General features: G+C 34.9%; 5 protein-coding genes across 7 annotated transcripts in view; 1 reads left to right on the forward strand and 4 right to left on the reverse strand.

Annotated features, from left to right (window-relative positions):
• The window catches only part of LOC102603380 (nuclear transcription factor Y subunit C-1-like), a 4,626-nt gene extending 425 nt beyond the window's left edge, over nt 1-4,201 (forward strand). The window contains exons 2-3 of the mRNA XM_015308802.1: nt 1-641; nt 3,959-4,201. Of these exons, the coding sequence (XP_015164288.1) occupies nt 1-641; nt 3,959-3,962 (645 nt within the window). The 3' untranslated portion in view covers nt 3,963-4,201. The remainder of the gene's footprint in view (nt 642-3,958) is intronic.
• Nucleotides 4,202-5,129: 928 nt separating this feature from the next.
• On the reverse strand, nt 5,130-7,580 carry LOC102603715 (protein transport protein Sec61 subunit gamma-1-like). Its single transcript, XM_006347333.2, has 3 exons — nt 7,381-7,580; nt 7,154-7,272; nt 5,130-5,398 (listed from the first exon to the last, which is right to left on the reverse strand). The coding sequence occupies exons 1-2, from the start codon at nt 7,472-7,474 to the stop codon at nt 7,157-7,159; spliced, it is 210 nt and encodes a 69-aa protein (XP_006347395.1). The 5' UTR covers nt 7,475-7,580; the 3' UTR covers nt 5,130-5,398; nt 7,154-7,156.
• Nucleotides 7,581-8,540: 960 nt separating this feature from the next.
• Nucleotides 8,541-15,083, reverse strand: LOC102604391 (uncharacterized). 3 transcript variants are annotated; one of them, XM_015308806.1, is made up of 10 exons: nt 14,940-15,083; nt 14,655-14,832; nt 14,072-14,121; nt 13,860-13,967; nt 13,667-13,762; nt 11,915-12,125; nt 11,733-11,803; nt 11,457-11,630; nt 9,139-9,187; nt 8,541-8,759 (listed from the first exon to the last, which is right to left on the reverse strand). In XM_015308806.1, exons 1-10 carry the CDS (start codon nt 15,045-15,047, stop codon nt 8,743-8,745), a joined length of 1,062 nt encoding a protein of 353 aa, XP_015164292.1. In that variant the 5' UTR covers nt 15,048-15,083; the 3' UTR covers nt 8,541-8,742. The 3 variants fall into 3 exon arrangements, with proteins under 3 accessions (XP_015164292.1, XP_015164291.1, XP_006347397.1); XM_015308805.1 differs by lacking the exon at nt 8,541-8,759 and having other exon boundaries at nt 8,835-9,187; XM_006347335.2 differs by lacking the exons at nt 8,541-8,759; nt 9,139-9,187 and adding an exon at nt 9,198-9,366.
• A 4,458-nt stretch (nt 15,084-19,541) lies between these two features.
• On the reverse strand, nt 19,542-21,634 carry LOC107060648 (uncharacterized). Its single transcript, XM_015308752.1, has 2 exons — nt 21,401-21,634; nt 19,542-21,281 (listed from the first exon to the last, which is right to left on the reverse strand). The coding sequence occupies exons 1-2, from the start codon at nt 21,632-21,634 to the stop codon at nt 19,542-19,544; spliced, it is 1,974 nt and encodes a 657-aa protein (XP_015164238.1).
• Nucleotides 21,635-21,821: 187 nt separating this feature from the next.
• Nucleotides 21,822-27,174, reverse strand: part of LOC102604053 (peroxisome biogenesis factor 1-like) — a 13,245-nt gene continuing 7,892 nt past the window's right edge. The window contains exons 12-24 of the mRNA XM_015308803.1: nt 26,500-26,601; nt 26,329-26,418; nt 25,553-25,628; nt 25,082-25,175; nt 24,911-24,980; nt 24,614-24,793; nt 24,175-24,297; nt 23,972-24,055; nt 23,680-23,864; nt 23,450-23,588; nt 23,287-23,346; nt 22,447-22,551; nt 21,822-22,353 (exon numbers count right to left, since the gene is read on the reverse strand). Of these exons, the coding sequence (XP_015164289.1) occupies nt 22,240-22,353; nt 22,447-22,551; nt 23,287-23,346; nt 23,450-23,588; nt 23,680-23,864; nt 23,972-24,055; nt 24,175-24,297; nt 24,614-24,793; nt 24,911-24,980; nt 25,082-25,175; nt 25,553-25,628; nt 26,329-26,418; nt 26,500-26,601 (1,422 nt within the window). The 3' untranslated portion in view covers nt 21,822-22,239. The remainder of the gene's footprint in view (nt 22,354-22,446; nt 22,552-23,286; nt 23,347-23,449; nt 23,589-23,679; nt 23,865-23,971; nt 24,056-24,174; nt 24,298-24,613; nt 24,794-24,910; nt 24,981-25,081; nt 25,176-25,552; nt 25,629-26,328; nt 26,419-26,499; nt 26,602-27,174) is intronic.

The raw sequence follows: 27,174 nt of genomic DNA on the forward strand, positions 1-27,174 counted from the left end.
GCGGCAGCAGCGGCTCAGTCAGCCACATATCCACCGCAAACTCCATACCACCATCTCCTTCAACAACAACAGCAGCAGCTTCAGATGTTTTGGACTTACCAACGTCAAGAAATCGAGCAAGTCAATGATTTCAAAAACCACCAACTTCCCCTTGCTCGTATCAAAAAGATCATGAAAGCTGATGAAGATGTTCGTATGATCTCTGCTGAAGCTCCGGTTCTGTTCGCGAAAGCCTGTGAACTTTTCATTCTGGAGCTCACCATCCGTTCTTGGCTTCACGCTGAGGAAAACAAGCGCAGGACTCTACAGAAGAATGACATCGCTGCGGCGATTACTCGTACTGATATTTTTGATTTTCTGGTTGACATCGTTCCTAGGGATGAGATTAAGGATGAAGGTGTTGGGCTTGGACCCGGAATTGTGGGTTCTACTGCTAGTGGTGTGCCGTACTATTACCCTCCGATGGGCCAGCCGGCTCCGGGTGGGGTGATGCTTGGTAGGCCTGCTGTTCCTGGGGTTGATCCATCAATGTATGTGCACCCTCCACCGTCACAGGCGTGGCAATCTGTGTGGCAGACTGGAGACGATAATTCCTATGCTAGTGGAGGTAGCAGTGGACAGGGTAACCTTGATCGCCAAATGTAAGTTTGCCGTTTCTGTCTATGTTATCTTGTAACCTTCAGATCTGGATAAGCTAGGGTTTGAAAATTAAGATTGGGAAATGAAAAATGCTTTATTCTGTATCCTGAAAGTGGTGAATTTCTTCCTTTTCTTGCTTAATTTCGAGGATTGAAGTCAGGTATAATAGTTTTTCTTGTTAAAACTTGAAGTACTAAATATTGGTATGAATTTGTCCCAAATTGAACGAAATGGATACTGGTTAAGCTAGATGTTTGAGAAATACGATTGGAAAGTAAAATTCTTTGTTCCATTTGGTGATAACTTTCTTCCTTTTGATCTTCCTTTGAGGATTTAAGGTCAAGAGTGTTTGCATTTTTGTGAAAACTGGAGTCATGGAGTATTGGAATGAAATTGGCGCTTAAATGGAGCAGAATGTATATAGAGCTGACTCCAACTAGTTGTTTTGTTTAAAATACTGAGCCCGATTAATTTGGAATTGACTGGAGTAGTTGTTGTCTTCGTTTATTTTCAAAAAGAATAAATTTAGGCAATCAGTACCAAATTCAAGCAACTGCATGATTGATGTCATGCAATCTCTAGTTGATTGTGTTTGTGATGTGGTGGTAGATACATCAACAACATACCCAATGTAATCCCACTAGTGGGTTCTGGGGATGGTGGTGTGTACGCAACCTTAGCCCTACCTTGAGAAGGTTGAGAGGTTGTTTCTTATGATATGGTGGTAGATGTTTAAATTGAATGGTTACTTGCTTCCTTAGCATGTGTTTTTTCCTTATAGCTTCCTTAATCCTGTCTTGTTTCTTTTGCATATTTGGGGAAGTGATTTTCCATATTAATTGCATATAACTTGCTAAAAAAAGACATTAATTGTAATACTCTACTTATATCAACAGATACTCTCTCACACATTTCCTTTGATACTCTACACATGTGGTTTGCAGTAAATGTTAATGGATATGTAGGTTAATTGTATTCTGCGACCAAATTGCATAGGTCACGGACAGTTCTGGTTATTTTTTCTAAAGCCTCCTTAGATAATGCACATCATGAAGCAATGCAGCTTTCCCTTCTTTGTAGTGCTTCATGAGTTGGACAAGCTCTTCTAACTACTAGCCAGCTGAGGCATTTCACCTAAGTTGGTGGATTGGTGCCACACTCTTCGGTACAGATTTGCAGCATCCTGTTGACCTCCCTATTACTTCAGTCAGCATCATATTGTACACCCTATTTAATGACAACAAACCATCCTGATGGTGTTTCCATACCATGTTATCAGGTTCCATACTAGTTCCCTAAAAACCACCAATTATTCTCAGCAGTTCTGCTTCCTTTGCTATTCCCAATCATTTAACAACCTTCTGAATGCTAAATTCCAGTCCTGAGGGGACCAGATCTCCTCTACTTTGACTTCAGGATTGGTGCATTATGAGAATTGTCCAGGAAACAAAGCCTGCAATGCCCCTTGTTCACTCCCAGTTTGCCTTCCAAAATCCAGTTCTGATTTATGGTTGAATCATTTATCCCTTGTTTACACATAAAGAAAAGAGATTTGTGTGCTGTGGTAAGTAATTAGGAGGTAAGGTGTTGAGATTGGTAAGTAACTATCTAGTTTTTGTTATTGAGATATTTTTTTCTTTTAAAAAGATTGACCAGTGTATGAGCAAAAAAGATCACCATGGAGACTTGGGTATCTAGAGCTGGTGTTTCTTGTATATCTCTTGTTTCAAGACAGTTACTTTTACTTGTGACTCAATCAGTTTTCATTCCATGGATTTGACATGTTCAGAAACTTTCATTGGTTGATAGAAAGTGTAGATTTCCTAAAATCTATTGTTGATTAAAGTTAGATTTGATGAACTGGGGATCCAAGTTGTCTTTGTTTTTAGGCTTCTTTTCAGTTTACGACTGTAAGTATAGATTCTCATCGATCTTTTTTGACAGAAGAACCAAGTATTACCATGTTACCTTTCTAAATAAAAAGAAATAATTATTACTTGAGTTTAATATTCACTTGTAACTGAACTGTGTAGGACTCATAAAAGAATAATGGAACATCTCGTACTAGAGAAAATAATCAGCCAGTAGTTTATCAGGTTCTTGGGAATGCTTGTTCATAAATCATAGCACTAGTATGATTTCTTTTCTAGCCTTTTCCTCTCCTGGCCCATCCTTCTTTTGGGGTTTTAATGATTTTAATGAAGAGGAGGGTGGAAACAGAAAGGAAAGTAAGAGTAAATGGGACTGGGGATAAAGAACTGTAATACCATGTGTGCAAGAAAAATAGGAAAGTTTTCAAGGGAGCTGCTAACGGTTGCAAGTTTTGGCACGAGGAAGAGCACTCAATGGGCTAAGGCAACTCCATTTCATTTACCAACAAAAGGGATACTCCGTTGGAGGCCTTCATTATTTGCACATATTTTCTCTTTTTCATGTGTACTTCTTTTCTATTCCCGGAGTATTAGCACTATTCTTGTATTTTCTTAGTCTTTTTATTACTACATGTTGTTTCTGTTTGTTGTTACCACTTCTTTTTTCGCCTGTCCTTGAGCCGAGGGTCTTCGGAAACAGGACCTTCACAAGGTAGGGGTAAGGTATGTGTACATACTACACACTACCCTCCCATAACTTCACTTGTGGGATTGCACTTGGATTATTGTTGTTGTTCTGTTGTTATTTTCTCTTGATTCCTATCAGCCCAATCACACTAGTCTTCAATTAAAATACCTTTATGGAACTTGAACCAATATATCCTCTTCTTCTTGATATATGGTAGTTTTATTCTTCTGTCTTTGGTAATCCCTGGTTGAATACAATTGTTTTTTACCAGGCACGTTATTTTTCCATGTATTTATCCACACCTAGCCTCCAGTTTGATTAATGTATTTTTTGAATTTTTTTTTGTGCAACTCTAATTCATGAACCAGATATCATTGATGATGATGACTTCTCCTCTTTCCTTGCATGTCTTAAGGTATTTTGATTCATATAAAAGGAAAAGTCATTTGTTTCATATCACAGTGGTATCTTGGTTTGAAAGTTGAAATATGTTGCCTACACTTTAGGCGTACCTGCAATGACATCAAGGTTGATGTGGTCACAGAATTGGCTTTTGGTTCTCACAATTTTATCTGTTTGTTGATTGTACTTTCTCAATTTATCTTATTTAATTGGCATTGGCAACAAATATAACGCTTTTTGTGTCTTCATGATTTATGGTTTTTTTCGTATGATTATTCTTCAGGATCTAAAAACCCTATCCATTTTGTCCAACCATTAAACCTTGGTACTAAATTTTCTCCCTTTTCCTTTGCTGCAGTTAAAAGATCTCGCTGCTGCCGGTTTGGAGGCTAAAGAGCACATGTGAAACTAATGGTTATGATAGTGAAATGTAATTTCTTCTCTCAAATGTGAATCCACCTTTTATGGCTTCTGTCCATGGATACTGTTTAACTGTAACCGACTTGAATCTTTGTCTGTATAAAACTTGACTTTTGTGTATTCCTGGATTTTACTCTTTAAAATCCTTTTGGGGTTGCTAGCTGCCAGTGCTATATGCTGATATGGCTATGTTCACATGTAGCTGTATATTCTTTCTCATTACTTTCTCTCTTTTAAGTTCTTGGATAGTGTTTATAGTTTTCTTGTTTTCGTGCAATCTTCGTGAAGATAACAAAAGCTGGTAATATGCCTGCAGATGTAGAATTTTTTGTTGTTTCTAATCAGTTGGTTTATATGACTTATTTGCCACAATGATGGGCACTCAAAATAACTGCACGAGACAAGTGCATTGATCTTTTGGAAGAACACGGAATATAGAGGTGCATACCAATTTATATGGCTATTACAGTGATGGAACAAAATTGAGAATCCTTGAACACCTTTTATCTGTTAACTTTACTACTTAGCTGATGTTCTAAAGTCCAAAAATTGTTGCTTCAAGGAAACTATCTACAATAAAATTGAGGTGTAAAACACACTTCTTTTCTTTCGTTGGGTAAATCGTCGAATTTGGATGCTCCAATATGATTATCTCAAGGAGTTCGTAATGAACTCCACATCCATGACGGAGTTTGGTTTCTGTTACAAAGCTGACTATGTCCCTAAAGGAAAGAGATAATCCGCAAAACCCATTTAACTAGAATCTTTATTTCAATCTTTTTCATCACCATTCTCCCTTGAAGTTCAGAGTTGTTATTGACAAAGTATTTTGCCACTTCGTTCCCACCTCTCCATCTATTTTTGAAAGTCTAATTAAGACCAAGACGGATAAGTTTGAAGAATTGAAATATATCATGCTTCAAATAAAGCGTTTCATGGACTATTAAACATAATTTTTCTTGGTTGTGCCACTCCACAAGAGCAGGATTTAGGAGACGGGAGGATCAACTTCTGATACTAAAGGATATTCCCCTTCCTCAGCATCCATTTCAAACTCATTTAATAATTCCTTCCACCATAACAGAAATCTCTATCAAGGAACGTTCAAAACTGTACCCACCAAGGTGAAAAAAGTAGAATTAAAAAAAAAAGGAAGTCTTGACATCAACAGCAAAGTTTACAAAATCTGAAAACGGATTGGGTGAGGGGAATGCGAGCTGAGGGGGGCAACTCAGATGACAATCCCCATCAACTAGGCGGTTCAGAAATAAGACTACATGGTATACCAACTGTTACGGATTACAATATGAAACTAAGATTTTGCACCACTTTTTATCTCTTGCTCTACATCTCCAGTTGTACTTCTCCTTCACGATACCTGCAGTTACACACATAGAGAGTTCAGTGTCTCATTGCGGAGGATCATTACATAAATCAACAAATATTAGTTGGTAGTCCCAGGTATTACAGGCAAGGGAATTGATAAAGCACTCTAGAAAGAAACAAAGTATTGGAAATTCAACAAATTTCATACACCATTCGCGGTCAAAAAGAAAAGGATGAAGGATCAATATCAAAGATAACTTAGCAAGGTTAAAGATGAATATCACCATAGCATACATATCGTTCAATCAACTAATAGCTTGTTTGGCCAAAAGCTTCTGGGGAAGCCAAGAGTGCTTTTTTCTTTGTACTTATTCTAAAAGCTAGGTGTTTGGCCCAGTATTTCAAAAAAAAAAAAGGGAAGCGCTTTGGAGTAGCTGAAGTAGCTTTTCAAAAGCTACTAAGATGGCTTTCCCCTAATATTAACAGAAGTATTTTTCAAATTGATTGGCAAATCACAAACTGGTACTCTCCGAAAGTACTTACTCTAAAAGCACTTCTCAAATTAAGCAAAATTTGAAAGCTCGGCTAAACATGCTAAAAATCTCAACCCCAAATTAGTGGAATTGGCTTTATAAACACATTTAGATGTGATCAACTTGAAAAGCATGACAACGGAGAAACTTCAAAGACACCATGCCATAATCATTAGTATATTCACTTTTGCTGATATTACTACTCAAATTTTCCTTTTATTTCTTATGTGTGTGATTATATCTCTTCTTTTCTTGATAGCACTAATAGGAACATGAATTCCTCATGACATCTGGACAGATAAAATAAAGAAGAGAAAGAGGGCAAGAGTGTGTTTACTCTTTCATTTCTTTCAGGAGCTGGAGTGTGGTTGGAATTGGTATCCATGAGAATTAAGTGAAAACAAGAATGCCACAAAACAGAAGATCAAAAAAGAGAGAATGTCTAGTCACATAATGATGTTATTACCAAACTGAATCCACCAGATATAATTACATATTATATCTTAAGATTTTTTAATAGGCAAAAGATATATTTATCAATCAACATTCAACTCCGAGATAATCATGTTTCTACTATCCTCTTGATTTTAAATGATGTCTGTCCTAGCTAGTGAAAATTAAGGAGACAGCATAGCATTATGAAATGATGATATTATTGTTTTTACAAGAATCCCACTGACTATATATTGATTAGGATGAACTACCTTGAGCATTATGCCTTCTCTGAAGTAACTTATTGGAGCACCAAATTGAAAAAAAAGCTTTATTAACATTGAGGAACCAATGTTCCAATCTCTATAACAGAATCCCTGTAACGTAACATTATCAACTTAGATCTATCACACAGAACCCAAGCTCCATTTATATGTAGAAACTCCAACATTTCCCGGGTACAGCTAAGGGTAAGCTTTCTAAAGGCAAAAAGTGCTCAATTTTGATCCTTTGACTCAACTTATGCCACCACTTGAATATTAGTACATGCAAGCCCACTGTACGACATATCCTAACATAATTAAACCTGAGAGCAATTTGTAAGTATGTTTAAATTTACCTGCATGTATATCGTGTACCAAATAAGATCATTCTACATGTTAACAGTGTAAGATTATCCAGGCTATAATACAACATAGAACCAGCAATTAACCAAGCAAGTCCCACAAAAAAAAAGATATCTAACAACCAATCATCATATATAAACAACTAGCCATCAACAAACTTTCATCATGATTTAAAATACCGAGTCGCACTAACAAGAGGTAAAGCAGAAAAATTACCACTTAAGAAGCACCAACGATGATGTTGTTGATTGGAATGAATATCAACTTGACGAAAAATCCAACAAATCCCATCACAACAAAACCGATCGCCGTACGGGTTGCAACCTTGGTAAATTCTGTACCACAAACAATCAAATTTAAATGATACATAAACCATAGATCTCCATATAGATAAATACGAAAACTACATCCACAAAAACAACAAGAGTATATAGATGATGTACCTTTGCGATCAGGCTTGTGGCACCTTTTGACGAGCCTAACGCTGTCTTTGGCGAAATCTCTAAGAGGATCGAAAACAGTATCGAGAGCGTCCATTTTGGATCTGAAAACAAAATTAGGGTTTTTTCTTCTGGATCTCGATCTGAATTGGGGTGAAATTGAAATGAGCTCTTTGGATCGGTACAAATGAAATATCGCTGAGGGAAGTTGTTTCTTAACACGTAGAAAAGGATAGCGATTGGTCCGTCAAAGCCGAGTGACGCTAGATGAAATGCCTAAACTACCCCTCACACTTGTCATGACCCTTTGACTTTACGATCTTTTATTTTTTCTTAATAGAGAAAGAGAAAGGAAAGTTCAATATACAATCATTTTTTAAAAAAAAATTATTTTTGAATCTCCGTATTGAAGCTTCGACTAAATCCGATAAATGCATAGTAGGTTCATTTATAGGTGACACTTCCAACAAGATTTTGTCCATATCTAGAACTCATGGCGCTCCTAACAAGATTTTCTCTATATCCAGAGTTCGGACCAAAAAATCCTTAGTTCAGGGTAAAACAATCCCACCAATGTACCACAATCTATGTTGGTAAAATGAGGTTCAAAAAGTGTCGGAGAGTTTATTTCCAAAACACCCTCAGCTCAAACAAATAAATGATTATTTACCGATGGAAGAAATGATCTTTTAAATATTTTTTATAGTAAAAAAATGAAGATAAAGTAAAAAATAATTTTGTAAAAAATTGCAAAATCAAATCGGTTATTTTTAACTGTGAATGAATGCAAGAAATATCTGAACCACCATTTTCAATGTTTAGACTTACCACTAAAACGCCATTCGAACCTTATCCATCACTCTACAATTAGTATAAGTTAAATGCCATGATTCCTAATTAATTATCTGTTCTTTTAATGATATTGAGAAATTCATCCAAAACTTATCTTTTAGGCCAACTATAGACAAAGCTAAAGAATGATGGATTTGCTACTCTGCCCTTCTCCACGTAAATAGCAGAATTAACTCGTGAATTTGTGATTTAACTATCAAATCATATTGACGGAATCAAGATTTTCACTAATGGAGTTCAACATTTATTATATATACTAGATAGGTGGTGCCCGTGCTGGCACGGGCCCAACGGTAAAAGGAGCAAAGATGGAGGAAAATGAAGCTATATTGAAAGAATTTTAGTATACAACTAATGAAAAATACACGCACGTAAAAGTGAGATTAGGCTATTTGAGAGAAAAGAGCTCTGTGTTAACTCCCATATTCCTTTGCGTCTTTCTTCCTGTGTATTTATTTCTCTGCTTAGATGATAGCCCTTCGTGTCCAAAAAATTGAATGAAAAGAGAAGAGATCACCAGCAGCATTTTCCTGTGGATTTAACTAAGTGTCATTCAAAAATAACAAAGAAAAAGCAAATATCATAGAGAGAATAATAATGCAGTGGAAGGGCAGCTTGTACGGGGAAGGGTTGGACCATAAGAGTCTATTGTATGCAACTTTATCCTGTTTCTACGGCTCAAACTTTTGACCTTCTAATCACATAGCAATAACTTTACATGTTATGCCAAGGCTTCCGTAATGTAGTAGAAAATATAATCTGCTTATGGCATTGGAAAGTTCTTGCACATGGCCTTTAGAAGCCAGGAATTTAAATCAAATTTCATGGTAGCAAGTCTTTGTTTTCTACCTTATGTTCAGAAAGTTAACCAAATAAAGCAACTAAGTAAGTTAATTGTGGTGAAAATACCTGTTTGAACTCTACAACCAGCCAAATAACCTGCTATAATTTTCTTGACCTTTAAAACACACAGGAAAATAAAAATTCATAAGATAATCTCATAATACTGTTAACTAAGCACACAAATCAAAGATCAAGAGGCTATGTAAATCTATTAAAATAAAAAGTAGCTTCAGTTTTCCACAATCCCAAATTGATAATTCTTCCATCTATAGCCACATTAGCAGGAATATGATGCTGCCAAAAAAAACCCAAATAGATCACTACTACTACTACCACTACAACATATATAGAAGAAAGAAAAAGCAAGCAAGAACTTGTAGATTCTTAAAATGTAACTATAACTACAACCAAATAAGACGATAATCGAAGTATAGGAAACGTCAAATAGTAACAGAAAATCAAGTAATAAGAAATTACAAAGTAGTATTATGATTACTGGTTTGGAAGAATAGGTGAAACAACATTCAACTACCTAACTAACCTTTTATCCTACTTCAAGTCCTCCATAACCTGTTATCTAAGTCCATATGCTTAGTTAGCTGAAAGTATGCATGTCCTATTTAACCTGTCAAAAGCCAAAAAGAACACCCGCACTAGGCAAGCCTGGTGCGACGAGCTCGACCCAGAAGGAAAACCTCTTGCTTTCACTAGCAAGGGATTTCGAACTTGAGAACTCCAACATGGAAATTCCAAGCCCAAACCATTGGTCCACCTCCGGGGTTCCATAACCAAATACTCTTTTTGCTTGATTATTCGTAAATGATTAACCAAATACTCTTTTTGCTTGCTACGTATTGTCGGTCCATATTTATATGGTTGGGTTAACTATTATGGGCACAATTACCATAAGCAACCAGAACAATCAAATATTATTTGATCATTCAATATGGTATTCAAGATAGAGTACTAATTATTTACCATATAAATCACAGTTACATGATCTTTTCCCTATCTTCTGTTGCATTTGCGCATTTTAAGAAATATAGTACTTGAATCTATTTATAGAAAAATTATTATGCCTCCTTTCAATTTATTCATCTCATTTTCCTTTTTAGTCCGTTTCAAAATAATGTATCTTTCCCTTTTTGACAACTTTTTAATTCTTACTTTTCACATGCATGTTTAAGAATACAAGATTAAAGGCATTTTGTTAAATTCTACATATCTTTAATTCAAAAGTTTTTTTTTTTACTTCCTTAAACTCCGTATCAAAACAAAACCAGACAAACAAATTGAAACAGAGTGAGTATTATATATATATATATATATATATATATATAAAAGATGTAGGACTCCACTCCCAGCCCCCATGACTGTGCATCTCGAGCATGGACAATATAAATGGGGACATAACATCGATAAATAATGATTGGAATATTCCCAACTTTGATACCATGTTACATCATCTTAGGCCTAACTCAACCACAAAACTTAACTAATGAGGGAAGTATTGTCGAAAAAGAGACCTCATTTATGATTATGAAAGAATGTTGCACAAATGTTCGATTTCATAAATTATTTTCTCAGTTTTTTTCCTTTCTACTGTCGTTAATACCGAGTTTGACTTCAATTCAACATTAGAAATTTAGGACGCGTTTGGACATGCAGTTTGGGATGTCTTTGACATGTGATTTGAGATCATGATTTCAAATCCTAAATTTTCCAAAAAGTAGGATTTGTGATTGACTATGATGCTATGATGGGATATGTTTGGGTGGTTTGGCACTTCTTAGACAATGTCAAACACTATAAGAGCGTTGATGTTCAATTGGAAGGGCATGAGAAGGAGAAGACGAAGGGATTGGAATATGATTCCACTAGCGCTAATGTGGGTCGTTTGGAGAGACAGAAACAAGAGAGCTTTTGAAGGTGTAGTAGGGTTTGTTCTCTTACTTTCTTTTGGTGCACTCAAAAAGTTTCTTGTTGTATATATGATTGGATGGGAGTTTGTAGAGAATCATATTGTTTTGTAAATTCTCTACTTTTAGGTACATCTCTTGTATACGGCCGTTGTGGCCATGCTTATGAATGAAACTATATGTATATACAAAAGAAAGAGATCTAGTGATATAGCAAGACTAATATCTCTTTTGTGATTCGAAGATGATCTTTTAATCTTTTTGTTGTACTAGGAGTCACCTCTCATTCTCTTGATCAATCCTCAGTCTAACAATGTTTTGGCACCAATAACTACTATAGCCAAGATATTTAATCCATAATAAATTTTCATAACATGCCTCTTAATACACTGTATACACATTATAAAACAGGAAAAGATATAATCGCATGCATCTATTCGTGGGCAATATGATCTCAAATAGTACCTTCTCCTTATGATTATCTGTATGAGCGTGTGAACCAATAGTAATTACATTATCAGGAAGCTTCTCAAGCCGACTTTTAAATGTTGAATATAATTCTGAGTTTCCTCCCATTACTTTGTCAGCATCTTTCACGAACAAAATGAATGGCGACTTCCGGCTCTCATTGAATACAACCTGAAAAAGTATAATGAAATGTAAAGAGTAAAGTTTAACCCAAAAAAGGAAGGAACAGAAATTCCACATTGCACTGTTCAGATTCATAGAAAGAATTCACACCTCAAACAATGTGTTCGCGAGTAACTTGTCCGGAGCATCTACAGCCGGGGCGTCTAAGCACAGCTCACTGACTGAGAGGAAGAAATAATAACAGGAATTGAAAGTAAAACTAAGACTGCATACTTAAGAATGTTTAACTTAATAAACTAAAGGAAAATAGTTAAATGGCATTCCAAAAGTACCTTTGCAGAAGTATCCATGAGAATCTTTACAGAGACCACCTAAGCCAACGCCATATGGGAAGGATACATAAGCATATTTTCCCAATTGACCAGAGACGATCTGATCGCCTGAATTGAGAAGGCCACTAGTATTCCACCCAAGGGCATTTCCATTGAACCGCACGGGTTCTCTGCTTCCCTTCCTCTCAATCAAAGCCAGCGAGTTTTGGTACTGATCATTTCCACAAAAAATGATTAATCATACTGTATATACAATGTAAAACTCATCTCAGATAACAGTCAAATAAATGCCAACTAATGTGGTCCTTCCATGTGCTACATGTTCAGATTCAAATTGCTATTGTAACCTCTAAGGAAGAGCGCCAAAAAGCTATGTTGCTCAGACTCTTCAATAATGTCAAGGGGTGCGTGCCAGATTCGCCAAAGTAGTGTATTTTTGAAGAATCCGACACGGGTGCGACATCGAAAGTTAAGAGTCCGCACAACTTAGCCCAAAAGGTAGTTTGCTCATAATGCCTGAAGAGGTTCCAGGGAATATTGCAATGCACAAAGAGAAATTTTGAAGATCCTACAGATATATCGGACCAAATAAATTGGAAACAATGCATTGTCCAAAAGAATCTTCAAACTAAAATATTCACTAGTAGATGGTGATGTCTATGAATTATGGCAGAGAGACTTTAAGGGTCTATTTGGAAAGCCACATAATAGTTAGAAATGGTGATATCACCAGGTAGTAATTATACACCCTACTAATTACACAGTATAGTAATTACAACATGTTATTTGTCAATGTAATTACAAGCATACTATTTGGTTGCACAAGTGCAATTACACAGTTAGATTAAATTTTTAAAATAAAAAATAATATTAAACAAACATGCCTTTATAAATGATATTAAATTAGGTGTTTAAGGTATAGTATTTCTAGAAAATATATTAATTAATAAACATATATCTGTAACTAATATTGTAAAAAATAATTGACATATATTTCCATAATCAATAATAGTTTAATTTAATTAATTATAAAAGCTAAAAGTACACATTTTATAAGAACATCATGAACTCCATATTGGACAAAAAAATTTAATATGATAAATATAATGCAATATAATGCAATAAAATTATTCAAATGTTCAACAAAAGGAAAATCTATTAATTCTAACTAAAAGATGAATGGTATGCAATATGAAATAACAAGTCAATACTACTAGAGCAAATAAATTGGGATCGAAAATGTAACATACAAATATTATGAGATAATAACGCAATTATGCAATATAAAATTCTACTTTAATTAAAAACTTAGAATAATAATGTAATTACGTTAAATGAGGAAAATGAAAAGAAAAAAAATACAACAATTACATTAAATCCCAAGAAGTAAATGTTTGGAAATGAAAGATAAATAATATAAAATGAAAATATATTTTTTAAAAATTAAAAAACAATCTAAAAAAAATTAAAAATAGAAATAAAAAAGAAATTAAAATTAAATAAAAAGGTTAAAAAGTAACCTTGAAATTACATAATTACCCCTTCCAATTACACTCAATTTCCTACTGTCAAACAAACACATCAAACTGTGTAACTACTCCCAATTTGACTTCCTACTATTAAACAAACTTGTCAAACAATGTAATTACACCAAACTCGATTTTCAGGTGGTTTTCCAAATCGTTCCTAACTATTGAACAAAGCAACATTAAATAGTGAGGAAAGTCAAGCTAATCCAAATTAGAGCACTACCTCTTCAAGATTTATCACACAAATCATTGCATGTTCGGGAAGGTCTTTGCCCGCACCAGCCATGAAATGTTGCCCAGAAATCTCCACTGTTGGATTCTGCAATGTATTCACATTCTATTAGATATCAAACAAAAGTTCTGCAGTGTATTCACATTATATCAAAAAAATTCAACAGCAAAAATAGATAAAGAACCAGTGTTGCAGTGGATGACGTTGTTTCTATTTTAACCAGAGATCTCGAGTTTGTGTTTGAGTCCTGAATATGAAAAAATCCTTGATATACTTTCCGCTTAATGGGGCCCTAAACAGTGAAAATCTGAATTAATAAGGATCTAATGCAAATACGGACACCCGGACAGAAACAAAAAGAAATAGTTTTTAAAAAAAATACTACTAATAGAAAACCTGCGGAAACTCAGATAAAAGTTGGCACCAAGGCTTCTTCGTTTCAGCACCTGAATGACACGTGCATTCAATATCATCAAAGATAGAGAGACAGTGAACTTCTCAAGAAAATGAAAAAACATAAATAAACTACACATATTCTCTACATTTTTTCTTATTTCACGCTAATTTATCACTTATTTTCTAATTTTTTTCCCTATTATATTAAAAATAGACTTAAAAACATATTTAAAATAAATTTTAAGTACTTTTGAAGTGTTTGAATAAATTCAAAAAATAGTTATAAGCACTTCATTTTAAACTAAAATGATAAAAACAAGTCAAAAATCCTTATGAATTTTAACTTATGATGTTTGGATTAGAGCCTGTTTGAATTTGGATTATTTTAAGTACTTTTAAGTTAAAATAATTTTTAAATATTTTTCGAAAAAATTTAAAACAAAAAAAAATTAAAATCATAAACACTTAATTTTATGTTTAAGTAACAAAAATCAATCAAAAGGCACTAAAATACAATCAAAATCCAAACAGACACTTATATACGTTAAAATGGATTGAGCTAGTAATGAAAAAAAACGCTTGCCTTCTGTGACAGCTTTTCTAACAGCTACGTCGCCAACTTTTCGGCCAAACGCATCGTCAACTTTTTCATCAGCCGAGCAGTTGCCACAGAGTTTCGATTGATCAGTCGAGCATAACTCATTCGAATGCTCCAAGAGCGGCACCGATTTTCCAGATGAACCCACATTGTTATCATTTACCTAAAAAAAATTATTTGATATCAATCCACAAGAAAAAAAAATAAAAAAAATCAACTGACTCAGCAAACACTTAGAAAAAATAAAGTAAAAAATTAATCTGTGTGAACCTTTAGACATCGCGAAAGAGGTTTATAATCGGACGATGATGATGACTTCTTTTTCCTTTTTTTTCTGGTGGGAGGTCTAAAGCCAGAACATTTTTTTGGCGATACCATTTTTTTCTCTTTGAGAGGAAAAAAGTGATAGAGAGAATAGCTTGGGTGTTTGGTTTTGATTAGTTTTGGTTAGCAGTATTTATTGGTTTTTTGAAAGGAGTAGTAGACAGGTAGGGGCTGATAGTTGCGAGGAAATAAAGTTTTAAAAAAAACAAAATTAGGACTTTCTAGAAAAATTAATCCATTTTATGGAGTTTTATTTTTTAAGAAAAAATTGTTTTTAAAGAATTTAGGTAAATTTAAAAAAAAAGTATTATAAGTACTTGATTTTAAATTAAAATGATAAAAAATAAGCTAAAAAATAAATCATTTCAAATAAGCTTTTAATGTGGTTTTTGTAAAAAACGTTCATTTTAAAGAGTAGCACATTTGAAATTTCAAAAGTCAAACAAAGTTTCTTTGAGTAGAATTTCCTTATATGTCTCTTAAAGATTTAAGTTATTAATTATTGTGATTTATAATACTTTTTGCATAATTTTTAAATATATAAGTTGTATTTTCAAAATTTTGAAACTTTTATGTGTGGATTGATGATCAAAGTATAATTGAATATATGTATCAGCAATTGTTAATACATTTTTCCTAATATTGTACCGGAAAAACTGGTTTAAAACAACACAATCTAATCCAAATAGTTGTATAAGTAGTCCATAGAACAGAAAACAATGCTAAGAATACACGGTACACGTGGGATATCATCCAATTACTAGTTGTCTCATGTGTAACTGCTTTCATCTAATTTTTTTTGAAAGAAAAAAGAAAAAAAACACTAATTGAGTTGAGTTTCTTTGTGTGGTTACTCCATTCAGATAAACTAATGAAGGTCTATTATTCATATTTCGAAAATGGAGAAGAATCCTTTCTTCATAGATAGAAAAGAATCCCTTGAGATTAAATAAGTTGTTTAGATAAAATATAATTAATTAGTCAATTAAGTTCCTGAAGCTTAGTTCAACCAGATTAAAAGATTTCTGAATCAATAGATTTTGCTAGTGCCCCTAGTAAATAAAGTATAAATTACTACATTTAGGCGTTTGACACCTTAATATTTTGTCCAAATATTGCTTTATCCTAAATTTATCGACTCTAGATAATTAAAATGCAATTTCCCTGCATAACAAGAATTTGATTTACAATTATTAGTTTCTTCATCCTTAATTGAAACTATCCAGTATAGCAAATGACTCTCTATTTTTTAAAATTCAAATCAGACTCAAATGTTCACTAAATAAATATGTGTAAGCCTTTGGACTCCCGAAGAAGGAGGTTTATCATCGGACGATGAGGATGACCTCTTCTTTTATGTGGGCAGTCAAGAGCCAGAACGTTTTTTTCGCAATACCATTTTCTTGTCCAGAGGAAAAAAGTGATAGAGAGGAATAGTTTGGGTTTTTGGTTCTTTGTTTTGTTTTGTTTCTTTCCTGTGGGCGGTCAAGAGCCAGAACATTTTTTTGGCTATACTATTTTCTTGTCCTTTAGAGGAAAAAAGTGATAGAGAAGAATAGTTTGGGTTTTTGGTTCTTTGTTTTGTTTAGTTTCTATTTTGTGGATGGTCAAGAGCAAGAACGTTTTTTTGGTGATACCATTTTCTTGTCCTTTAGAGGAAAAAAAGTGATAGAGACGAATAGTTTGGGTCTTTGGTTCTTTGTTTTGTTTAGTTACTTTTCTGTGGGCGGTCAAGAGCCAGAACGTTTTTTTGGCGATACCATTTTCTTGTCCTTGAGAGGAAAAAAGTGATAGAGAAATGTCATCCAAATACTAGTTGTCTCATGTGTAACTGCTTCCACTATACAAGTGGAATATCATCCAAATACTAGTTGTCTCATGTGTAACTGCTCCCACTTATTGTTTACCAAAAAGAAAAAAATTGAGTTGCTTTGTTAGGTTACTCCATTCCAAATATGAATTAACTAAGTAATGTGAACTTATTTATGGTGAAGAGAAAACTAATCTAAGGTTTATTATTCACATTTCAAAAATAGAGAAGATTACTTTCTTCATAGATAGAAAAGAACCATTTGAGATTAAAGAAATTGTTGAGACATAATATAATTAATTGGGATAAGGCACAAGTACTCCTCTAGACTATGATCGAATTTCCAGAGACACATCTTAACTAACTAAGGTTCTATTATCTTCAAACTCATTCTTTTTGTAATTTTATACACATTTTAGCTTAAGTGGCACACTTCGTGATTCCACGTAGTTGAGGCATGTGGGAGGTGTTTGAATGTCACGTAAGTCAAAAAGGTTTACAAAATTACAAAAGAAAATGAGTTAGGGTAATAGGACCTTAGTTTAGTTTAGGTGTGTGTCTCTGAAATTTTGGTCATGGTCTAGAGGTACTTGTGCATTATCCCTAATTAATTAGTCAATTAAATTTTTGCAGCTTAGTTCAAGTGGCAAAGGTTGAGGGACTTCTGACTTGGGTCACAGATTTGAGTCATGCCATGCAATTGAGCCTTGTATTGGTATTTAAATGAAGAAGGATATAGCGGTGAATCCACTATTCTCAACTTTCGAAGGTTGCGATCGGTTCAATTCAATCATCTTCACTTAGTGTGAACACTTGTGAAAGACTAAATAACCATTGAATTCAAAAACTCTAACATAATAATATCCATCATTTTTAAAATTTAAATACTTTTTAAATTTTTTTTACTATTTAAATATATTCTTATTGACATTTAAATTTTTTCTTACTAATTGTTATAGAATACGCACACAACACGCGTATCAAAAAATTAATACTTAGTGAAAATGAAATTTAGATTTTTTTTAAAAAAATCAATTTAAATTAGAGATAAGCGTCAAAAACACGCCTAAACTATCCTTTTTTTTAGTTTCATACCTAAACTATTGAGAGTGAGTTTCATACCTAAACTATCACTTATTAGTTTAAGAAACACACGTCTCTCTTTTATTACACTCTCTTCATGGTGTGTGTACTACACTCTCTCTTTTATTTAAAAAAAATTATCACATCACACTCCACATAGACAAAACATTTCACCTTGACAAAAATTAAATAAATTATTACTATTAGTTAAAATTAAAGATTAAAGAAATTATCCCAAAAAAATAATATTTTTAAAAATAAAATGTAAAATAATTTTCTTACCCCACTCCATCATTTCCTCTTCACCGTAATATTTTATTTTCTTAAAAAAAGTTATTTTACCCTACTCCACCTATCCCTCCGTTTTAATTTTTTTTCTCGTTTTGTATTAGATATATACATGTCTTTTTAGGTATGAAACTCAACTCTCGAACAGTTTAGGTATGAAACTCAAGAAAATGAGATAGCTTAGGTGTGTTTTTGATATTTATTTCTTTAAACTAATAAAGAACAAACGTAAAGAATAATTGATGAAAAGGAAAAAAAAAAAAAGTAGAGTTGAAGCTCTTCCCAGCAAGTAAGAGATCAAGCCAGAAACAATTATGCTGCAATCGATTTCGAACCATTATTAAATGGGTGGATCGTCTAATTTATAAGGCTTTGCTTGTAACTTAAGAATAACAGCTTGCAACTCAGCATCAGATGTCCATGTTAGGCTAATTCTCTCCAAAAGTGTATCATTAGGAGTTAAGAGTGAAACAGCCAACAACTCAGCACTTTGATTTCTTGACAAGGCATCAGCAGCCTTATTGTCAGTCCCTTTCTTGAACTCAATAGTAAAATCAAAGGCCATCAATTTAGAAATACCAACAACCTGAAAATCAGTATGAATACTTTGTTCCATGAGGTGTTTTAGTGCCTTTTGATCAGTTCTCACAATGAAATGTCTTCCTAGTAGGTAATGAGACCACTTAGTAACTGCAAATATGATGGCTAATAGCTCTCTATCATACACACACATAGCATGATGTCTAGGTGCCAATGACTTACTGATATAGGCAATTCGATGCCCTTGCTGCATCAAGACAACACCAATTCCTGAACCACTTGCATCAGTCTCAATTATGAATGGTTTATCATAGTCTAGTAATGCTAAGACAGATGCAGTCACTAATGCATCCTTGAGAACATGAAAAGTTGTAGTAGCACCTTCATTCCATACAAACTTATCCTTCTTCAATAATTCAGTGAGAGGTTTAGCAATGGATCCAAAATTCAGAATGAACCTCCTATAATATCCTGTTAAACTAAGAAACTCTCTCAGTTGTTTGATATTTGTAGGGACAGACCAAACATGTACTGCAGAAATCTTCTTAGGATCAGTAGCTACCCCTTTAGCACTAATGAAATGGCCTAGGTACTCTACCTCAGGTACCCCAAAAGCACACTTAGAACTCTTGGCAAACAGTTGATGTTGCTTCATCAAATCAGCTTGTAAATGGTTCACATAAGCTGACATATCCTTGTTGTACACCAATATATCATAAAAAAAAAAAACGAGTACTGACCTCCTAAGGAGTGGTTTAAATACAGCATTCATAAGACTCTGAAATGAAGAAGGTGCGTTTGTAAGACCAAATGGCATAACCAGAAATTCATAGTCCTTCATGAGTTTTAAAAGCTATCTTATAGGTATCTGTTTCCTTCATCCTTAATTGGTGGTAACCAGCTCTAAGATCAATCTTAGAGAACACTTCAGCTCCTCCTAGTTCATCTAACAAATTCTCAATGATAGAAATAGGAAACTTGTCCTTTACTGTCAATTTATTAAGATCTTTATAGTCTACACAAAGCCTCCAACTTCCATCCTTCTTCCCCACAAGGACTACAGGTGAAGCATAGGGACTAGAACTAGGTTGTATCACACCTTGATCTAGCATTTCTTGTACTAGCTTCTCAATAATATCTTTCTTCATTCCAGGATATCTATAAGGCCTTTTGCTAACAGGAGTAGCTGAGTCAATGAGTGGTATTTTGTGATCAAAGATGCCTCTATGAGGGGGCAATGTAGTAGGCATATCAAAGATGCATTTGTACTGTTCCATTAAAACAGTTAAGGTAGGATGAATATCAGTACCTTGAGTTACTTGTATACTGTTGCATTGCCAAGCAGAGGTTGCATCTGTCACCAAGGTAAGCATGAAGACCTGAACTGATTCATCACTCTTTTTGTTCAAGGATTTGGCCTTGGTGGTCTTGATTTGGCTACTGGCTCCCCTTAAAACATGTTTTCTTCCCAGGTGCACAAACTCAATAGTTCTATTTCTGAAGTCAAACAAAATCCTACCCAAAGTGTTTAACCACTGCACACCCAACACTATGTCAACATTCCCTAATGGTAGTAGTAGGAAATCAGAAGAGAAAGTTGTACCCTGCAGTAACCATTTCAAATTCTTACACACTGCAGCAGTTTGAACCTTCCTACCATCAGCCACACTTACTGATTGTTCATGTATAGGCAAAGCTTTACAACCTAACTTCATTGCCATTGACTCATCAATGAAATTATGAGTACTACTTGTGTCAATAAGCACCTGTAAGGGTTGTTTTTCATGGTATCCAGTTACTCTAATTGTTTGATAACATGTACTTCCAGTAAATGCTTGTAAGGAGATTGGCATGCACTCATCCACTTCTAACACTTCTTCCTCCGTAATTACCTCCCCATCTTCCGGAACTTCAACCAAATACAACTGTTTCTTGGATTTACAAACATGCCCAGGCATATACTTCTCATCACACAAGAAACACAGTCTTTTAGCCCTTTTCTCATCCATCTCAGCAACAGTCAATAACCTTCTACCAGTATTACCATTACTGAATCTGTTAGCATTTGATTCATAAGGTTTCTTGACAGTTGTGCTAGAAAAAGTAGGTTTTTGTACACCCAGAAACCTAGATGGAGTAGGGAGAAGACCAGTATGATTTCTGCTGGTTCTATTAATTCCCCAAGACTTAGCCTGAGCATCAAAAACCTCTTCCTGCAACTTAGCTAACTTGTAGGCTTGCATTAAGGTTTTGGGTGCTTGCATTCTAACAGCTTTGTTGAGCTCAGGTTTTAACCCTCCCAGAAAACAGCTGATAGCATTTTCGTTTGACAAATTAACCCCATTCAATAACCTATCAAACTCAGCCTTATATGTTCTAACATCCTCAGTTTGTTGTAAATTTTTAATAGCTTCCATGGAATCTTCAAATTCCTCCCCAAATCTTTCATTAACAGCCAACACATACTCAGACCAAGAAGGGTCTATAACTGAATTCCTAGACTTCAAGTATGATCTATGCCAAGCAATAGCTTCACCATCCAAATGGATAGATGCTACTCTCACCCTCTGAACATATGGAACTTCATCCATGGCAAAAAACTGATGCACCTTATATAACCATGCCCTCAAATCCGACCCCGAAAATCTAGGAAATTCAAGTTTCGAACATCAGGTAAGAAATTTACCATTAGAATTTGGAAATTCCCAGCTGCATTGCAAAACCCCTGTTCTCTGTCTCCACCCACAGATGATTCAGCTCTATTCTGATCCATTTCCTTGTCCTTCTGTTTCGCATTTCCTAGGGCTTGCTTGATCTCCATTAATTCCTTATCTGTCTGTACATTTCTATCATTCATATTCACCATACCTTCCATCAACTTCTGCAATTGTTCTTGTATCTGTGACAATTTTCCCTCCATTTCCTCCGAAGTCTGTCTTGATTTTTGTCCCGAGCAACCATGATTTCTGAGCCGAGGACTAGCAGCTCTAATACCAATTGATCCAATTAACGATAATCGAAAGGATAATATCAACTAGGAGGCTGAACCTCGAAGAAGAAGATAGCTATATCAGGCAATTCCGAGATAGAAGCTAAGAAGAACAGAGTAAAAGAGAGAAGAGAACGAATTATCATATATCATTCAATGATTTACAATTGTATTACATCTCTATTAATAGAACTGAATTGGAATCTAATGCTACAGCTAACAAAATAACTGCTTCTAACAAACTCTAATACAGTGAACAGTAATAACTGTTTTAGTGACTAATGAACAGTACTAACTACTTTTTAACAATTCTAATCATCTAAAGCATTGTATCATGAACACCCTCTGCAAGTTGTGAGCAAAACGAAGGCAGATAAACTAACTATTTTTATAAGTCTACTCCACCATTGTAACGTGTCAAAACTCATTGTACAAAGGGCCAAGGTTCAGAGCAACCCAAAAGGGCAGGCAACTGACCTGGCCCCAGAGGTAATCAAAATCGGAGGAAGATAAACATCTACACACAGAGACAGTCTTTACATGATGTAACTGAAGGACTGCTTCTTTCGAGATCCCCCTTCTCCATGCAGATCATTCCACTCAAGAAGCTTAGTCATATTATCGGATTCAGATGAAACACTTGTGCAAACCTATAGGAGCAGTCAATCGCACTCCAATCAGCATGCTAATGCAGTTAAATAATTTAGAAAGTTTAAAGACACTGCCAGAAATTTTCAACTCACCTGCTGATGAGAATATCTTAAGTCGTCCATATTCAGTGGTCGTATGTCTGCACTGCTGTATGGTGCTGGAGGTGGTCGACCATCTGCACTAGCGGCAGCATGTTCCTATAATCAACTATAAGCATTAGATACCAGTTTTAGCAAGTTTATTAAGGAGGCACACACACACATATATACACACAAGGGCCTCCTAAATTTCCTTCTACATCATACTCGCAACTTGTAAGAATAACTCAAATCAGATGAACAGAATAGCAAAATTAACCAGTTTGGAAATCTATATTTTTCTCTTCCTTCTAGTCTGCCAGATAATTTTTAAACATTTTCTCAAGACATTAGGAGAGGGGGAAAGGAGAAATGGATGATATGCTACTTATGGGGTTTGAATGCTCCACCTCAACAGTGGAAGGCAGGGAGCTCACGTGACGCAAGGTGGCTACATTACAATGGGGTGCAGCCCTTCTTTGCACCCTGTGTGAAGGTGGATTTTTCGTGCACCAGACTGCCTTTTTTCTTTTAACAAATCCAAGTTGTTAAGAGTATCAACTCCAAGATTTTTGGAAGAAAGCAGGATAACCAAAACCACCAAAGATTTAAACTTCAAAAAAAAAATCCCCCCCACCCCCCAGGACCACTATTCACAGAACCACATCAGATCTGTGATGATTGAATTAAGATGCTTCAAAAGGATCCTCTAAAGACCATGAAAAATTATCAAAAGAAAGTGGAACAGACATCCATAAGAAAACTGCGGAGAAAATTTATTGGAAGAGCCAACATGTTATTTTCACCCTCAGTTAAGTAATCAATGAACAAACATCAAACAATGGAAAGCTGTACCTTCTTTTCCTTTTCTACGATCTCTCTGATGGGTCGATATGCAGCTGTTACACAGAGATTCTACATAACAAAGGAGTTAAATTAGAAACTAAGTGTCTTCAAACTTCAGAATGATGAAACAGGACTAGTCGTTTATTTATGCAAACATGATTAGCAAAGACACCTTAAGGTCACTTCCTGAATATCCATTTGTCATACTTGCAACTGAATCCAGATCAACATCCTGAGCCAAGTCTTCTTTTGCGAGTATCACTTTGAGAATTTTTGCTCTGTTTGGAGCATCTGGTAAATTGACCATCAACCTGTACAGAAAAGACATGAAAAGGGCATTAACGAAATGATATATGAAACTCAACTTAAAAAATAACTGCAAATTAGTCTTTCCTCTTTTACCTACGGGGCAGTCGCCTTATCACAGCCTCATCAAGGTCAAATGGCCTGTTTGTTGCTGCAAGTATCATAACTCGTTCAGAATCCTTTGTGCGCAACCCATCCCAATTCACCATGAATTCATTTTTTATTTTGCGCATCGCCTCATGTTCTCCTGAATTTTCCCTTCGTCCCAGCAAACTATCAACCTTGGGAAGGCAGCATAAACAAACAGGAGACAAAAGGGATCAGCAATAGTATAGAATTTTAACGCAGGAAAGAAGAAAGAAATATGCTAATGTTTAAGGAAGCATACTTCATCAACAAAAACAACACAGGGAGCAATTTTACTAGCCAGCGAGAAGACAGCTTTTACATATTTCTCACCCTCACCAAACAACTGCAGCATGGGAAAGAAGACGATTAAGACTGAATAAGACTGTTATAATGCGAAGAAGCTACTATTAACAACATGATCTATACTCGATAGAGCACAAATAAGTTCCAAGTGAAACAAACCTTTGAAGTGATACTTGACATTGAAATATTGATAAAATTTGCACCCGCTTCGGTGGCAACAGCTTTTGCCAGCATGGTTTTCCCAGTTCCAGGAGGACCAAACAAAAGTATTCCCTTGCATGGCTGCAAATGAATAGAGCGACAATTTTCTTAAGTAACCACAAATCTCTACATGATGCTTGAAAATTCAAGTCCAAAAAAGAGAAACAGAAGTTGAAGTAAATTTCTCATCAAGCACAAACTTCTTGTCAAACCGCCCAAATGACGTTGAGAAGAAACTTAAAAGCACAAGAGGAGACACACATTAAAAGGAAATTTAGACATCAAGAGATAAAGTTTTAATGTATCTTCTTTTGGGGACTTCAGAAAATCAGCAATAAACATTTAACAAGCTAATACAATTAGATAAGCAAAATATGGACAAAATGTAGATGTAAACCTTGGTTAGTTGACTCTTGCAGAAAAGTTCAGGTCTTTGTAAGGGAAGCATGACCAGCTCTTTTAATGTATCCTTGACATTTTCAAGTGCACCAATATCATCAAATGTCACCCCAATATCACTGGGCAGGATAACATCATCCAGAATCCTGTTCTCAAATTCATTTTCTGTCGCAACATCCTGGGGTTGGACACAAATTTGTTCACGAGTTCATAAGTAAATATCTGCCATATCATTAAGTAGCTTCTAATGACAAACAAATTTAGCAAAGCATCATATAAGGGATATTATCATCACCTTAAGTGACTTTTTCAAGCTCTTGGTGTCATTTTGCTTAGCTTGTAAAACTTCCAACCCATACTGAATGCTGTTAAATAGCAAAAGATTCCCACAGTTGTTCAATTCAACAAGTATTACAGTCAAACGAACCATGGATATGAGAATATCAGCTGCTGCTATATCCATTACCTCTCAGGAGATAAAACAAGTGTCATGTTAGGATCCACTTGAGTGTTCTGCATCAAGTGATGGCTCAACGCCCATCCAACAACCTTCTCTGCACCTTCAAGCACCACAAAACAGTGATAAGAATACTTCATTATTTTGCTAAAACTTAATACTTTTTTTTCAAGATATTTCCTATAATAGCAAAGTATTCTGGTTCTTATACATGAATCCCAAAATTAAACCAAATATCTGATCAACCTATAGTTCTTAGTCATTGTTATAGTCAAATAACCTTTAGGTTGACCAAATCCTGTGTAGATCCTACACCCACACCTGTGCCGACACGGATGTGGTAGGAATTATGAAGGATTTAAACGACACATTGAGAATCTAATGTAGGTCACACACCCCTCTCTACCCCCAATCCCAAAACTACGGGAAGAGAAAGGAAAACGAAAGAGAAAAGGAAAAACAGTGAAAGAAACAGCTTACTTTCAACAGAGAAATTCCGGTCTTTGATGCACAATGTCTCAGGTCCATTACATTCCAATCCATTCCGACTCAGAACCTATAAAAGAGCGACCATCATATAGAAAGTAGTTAAAGATAGAAGTCATATTATTAATCTATTTACTTCAGAAATAAAGCTTTCAACTTGTTCACACAATTAAAAAAAAAAGAATATTAGAGAGCACCAACTCTAGCTTTAGAATGTTGGAAATACATTGATTGATGGGGAAATCAGGACAATATAGCAGATGTATTGAGTCAACAGGGGTGGAATTTCAGTTTCAGGAGGCTACTAAATGACTGAGAAATTGACAGAGTTGCTCAACTTCTGCAGCAGATGGAGGTGTTCCAGGAGACAACAGACCGTGAAGATAAATTAACATGGAAAGGCTACAGTAAGAAGATTTTACTTTAAAGTCAGCTTATTGTTTATACACAGGGATCCACTGGCGTTGGAAACATATTTGGAAAGTCCAGGCTCCATTTGAAGTTTGGTTTGCCTGGCTGGTAGCAAGGCAACCTTGCTTAACCCAGGACAACTAAATGAGAAGGGGATTGCAACCGAGTTCTAGGTGCTACTTGTATAATGAAGCAACATAGAGTAAAAGAAATATTCATTTCAAATCTTCTATCTCCATTAATTGTACACTTCCATAAGAATGCAAGAGAAGTCAAATAAACATCCTTCGGGGAGTCACAAATGTAAGGTTAAAACTATATCCAAGGCACTCATAACTTTAAAGGTCAGAAAGCCTTACTGTTTGTAAGCTATTAAAATTTTCTTTCATTTTGAGGGTATCGGCGTCTTTATCCAATTGTTGTTTCCAAATAGATAAAAGTGCTTCATCCTGCAATACTCAAAACCACTCAGTAATTTGCTGAATCAAGAATAAGTTCATATAAAATTCTATAGAATTTAAACAACAGACCTGCGGCATGTGAATAGCCACTATATTTGGGAAAAGTTCTGTCAGAAATTTCGAATTCTTTGCAACCTCTTTCCCCTTGTCATGTGTCTTCTCAGGACTATCCTGAACTCATCAAAATTCAGTACGATAAGCAGCTGAGAGTTGAAAAAGACTATTAAGTTACCATATAGCAGTGTTTATTCAAGGGTAATACAGCAGAAGGGCAAATTCAGCAGGAGGAAAGGGAACTGTGCAGGATCAGAGTGGACAGAACCAGGGTTTTCCAATGTAATTGCCACGTTTTCGATAGGATAATTTTTTTTTAACAAATGTATACAATACTAAAGTTGGTGAAGCAGAAAACGCACATCAAATGAAGACGACAAAGAATTAGAAAGCTTTCTTAGAAAAATGAGGACACATAAAGGCCTAATTCACGACCATAAGCACAAGGATAGAGTAGCATTAGGATAATTTGTGGTTTGTCTAATAAAACAATGGTTGCAACATTTACCAGAGAAGTGGCTGTTTTTGGATAACAAGATCATGTTGATGGTTTCTGAAAATTCTTTTAGATTGTTTTTAAAAAATAAGTCTAGTTTTCAAATCAAACAAGGTAGTTATTCGTATTAAATGCTTTAATTTAATATAAAAGACATAGTGTGCTTACCAAATTAATTCCCCCCCAATGCCCAA

The sequence above is a fragment of the Solanum tuberosum genome, unplaced genomic scaffold (genome assembly GCF_000226075.1).
Source record: "Solanum tuberosum cultivar DM 1-3 516 R44 unplaced genomic scaffold, SolTub_3.0 scf00087, whole genome shotgun sequence".
In the NCBI taxonomy this organism is placed as follows: Eukaryota; Viridiplantae; Streptophyta; class Magnoliopsida; order Solanales; family Solanaceae; genus Solanum; species Solanum tuberosum.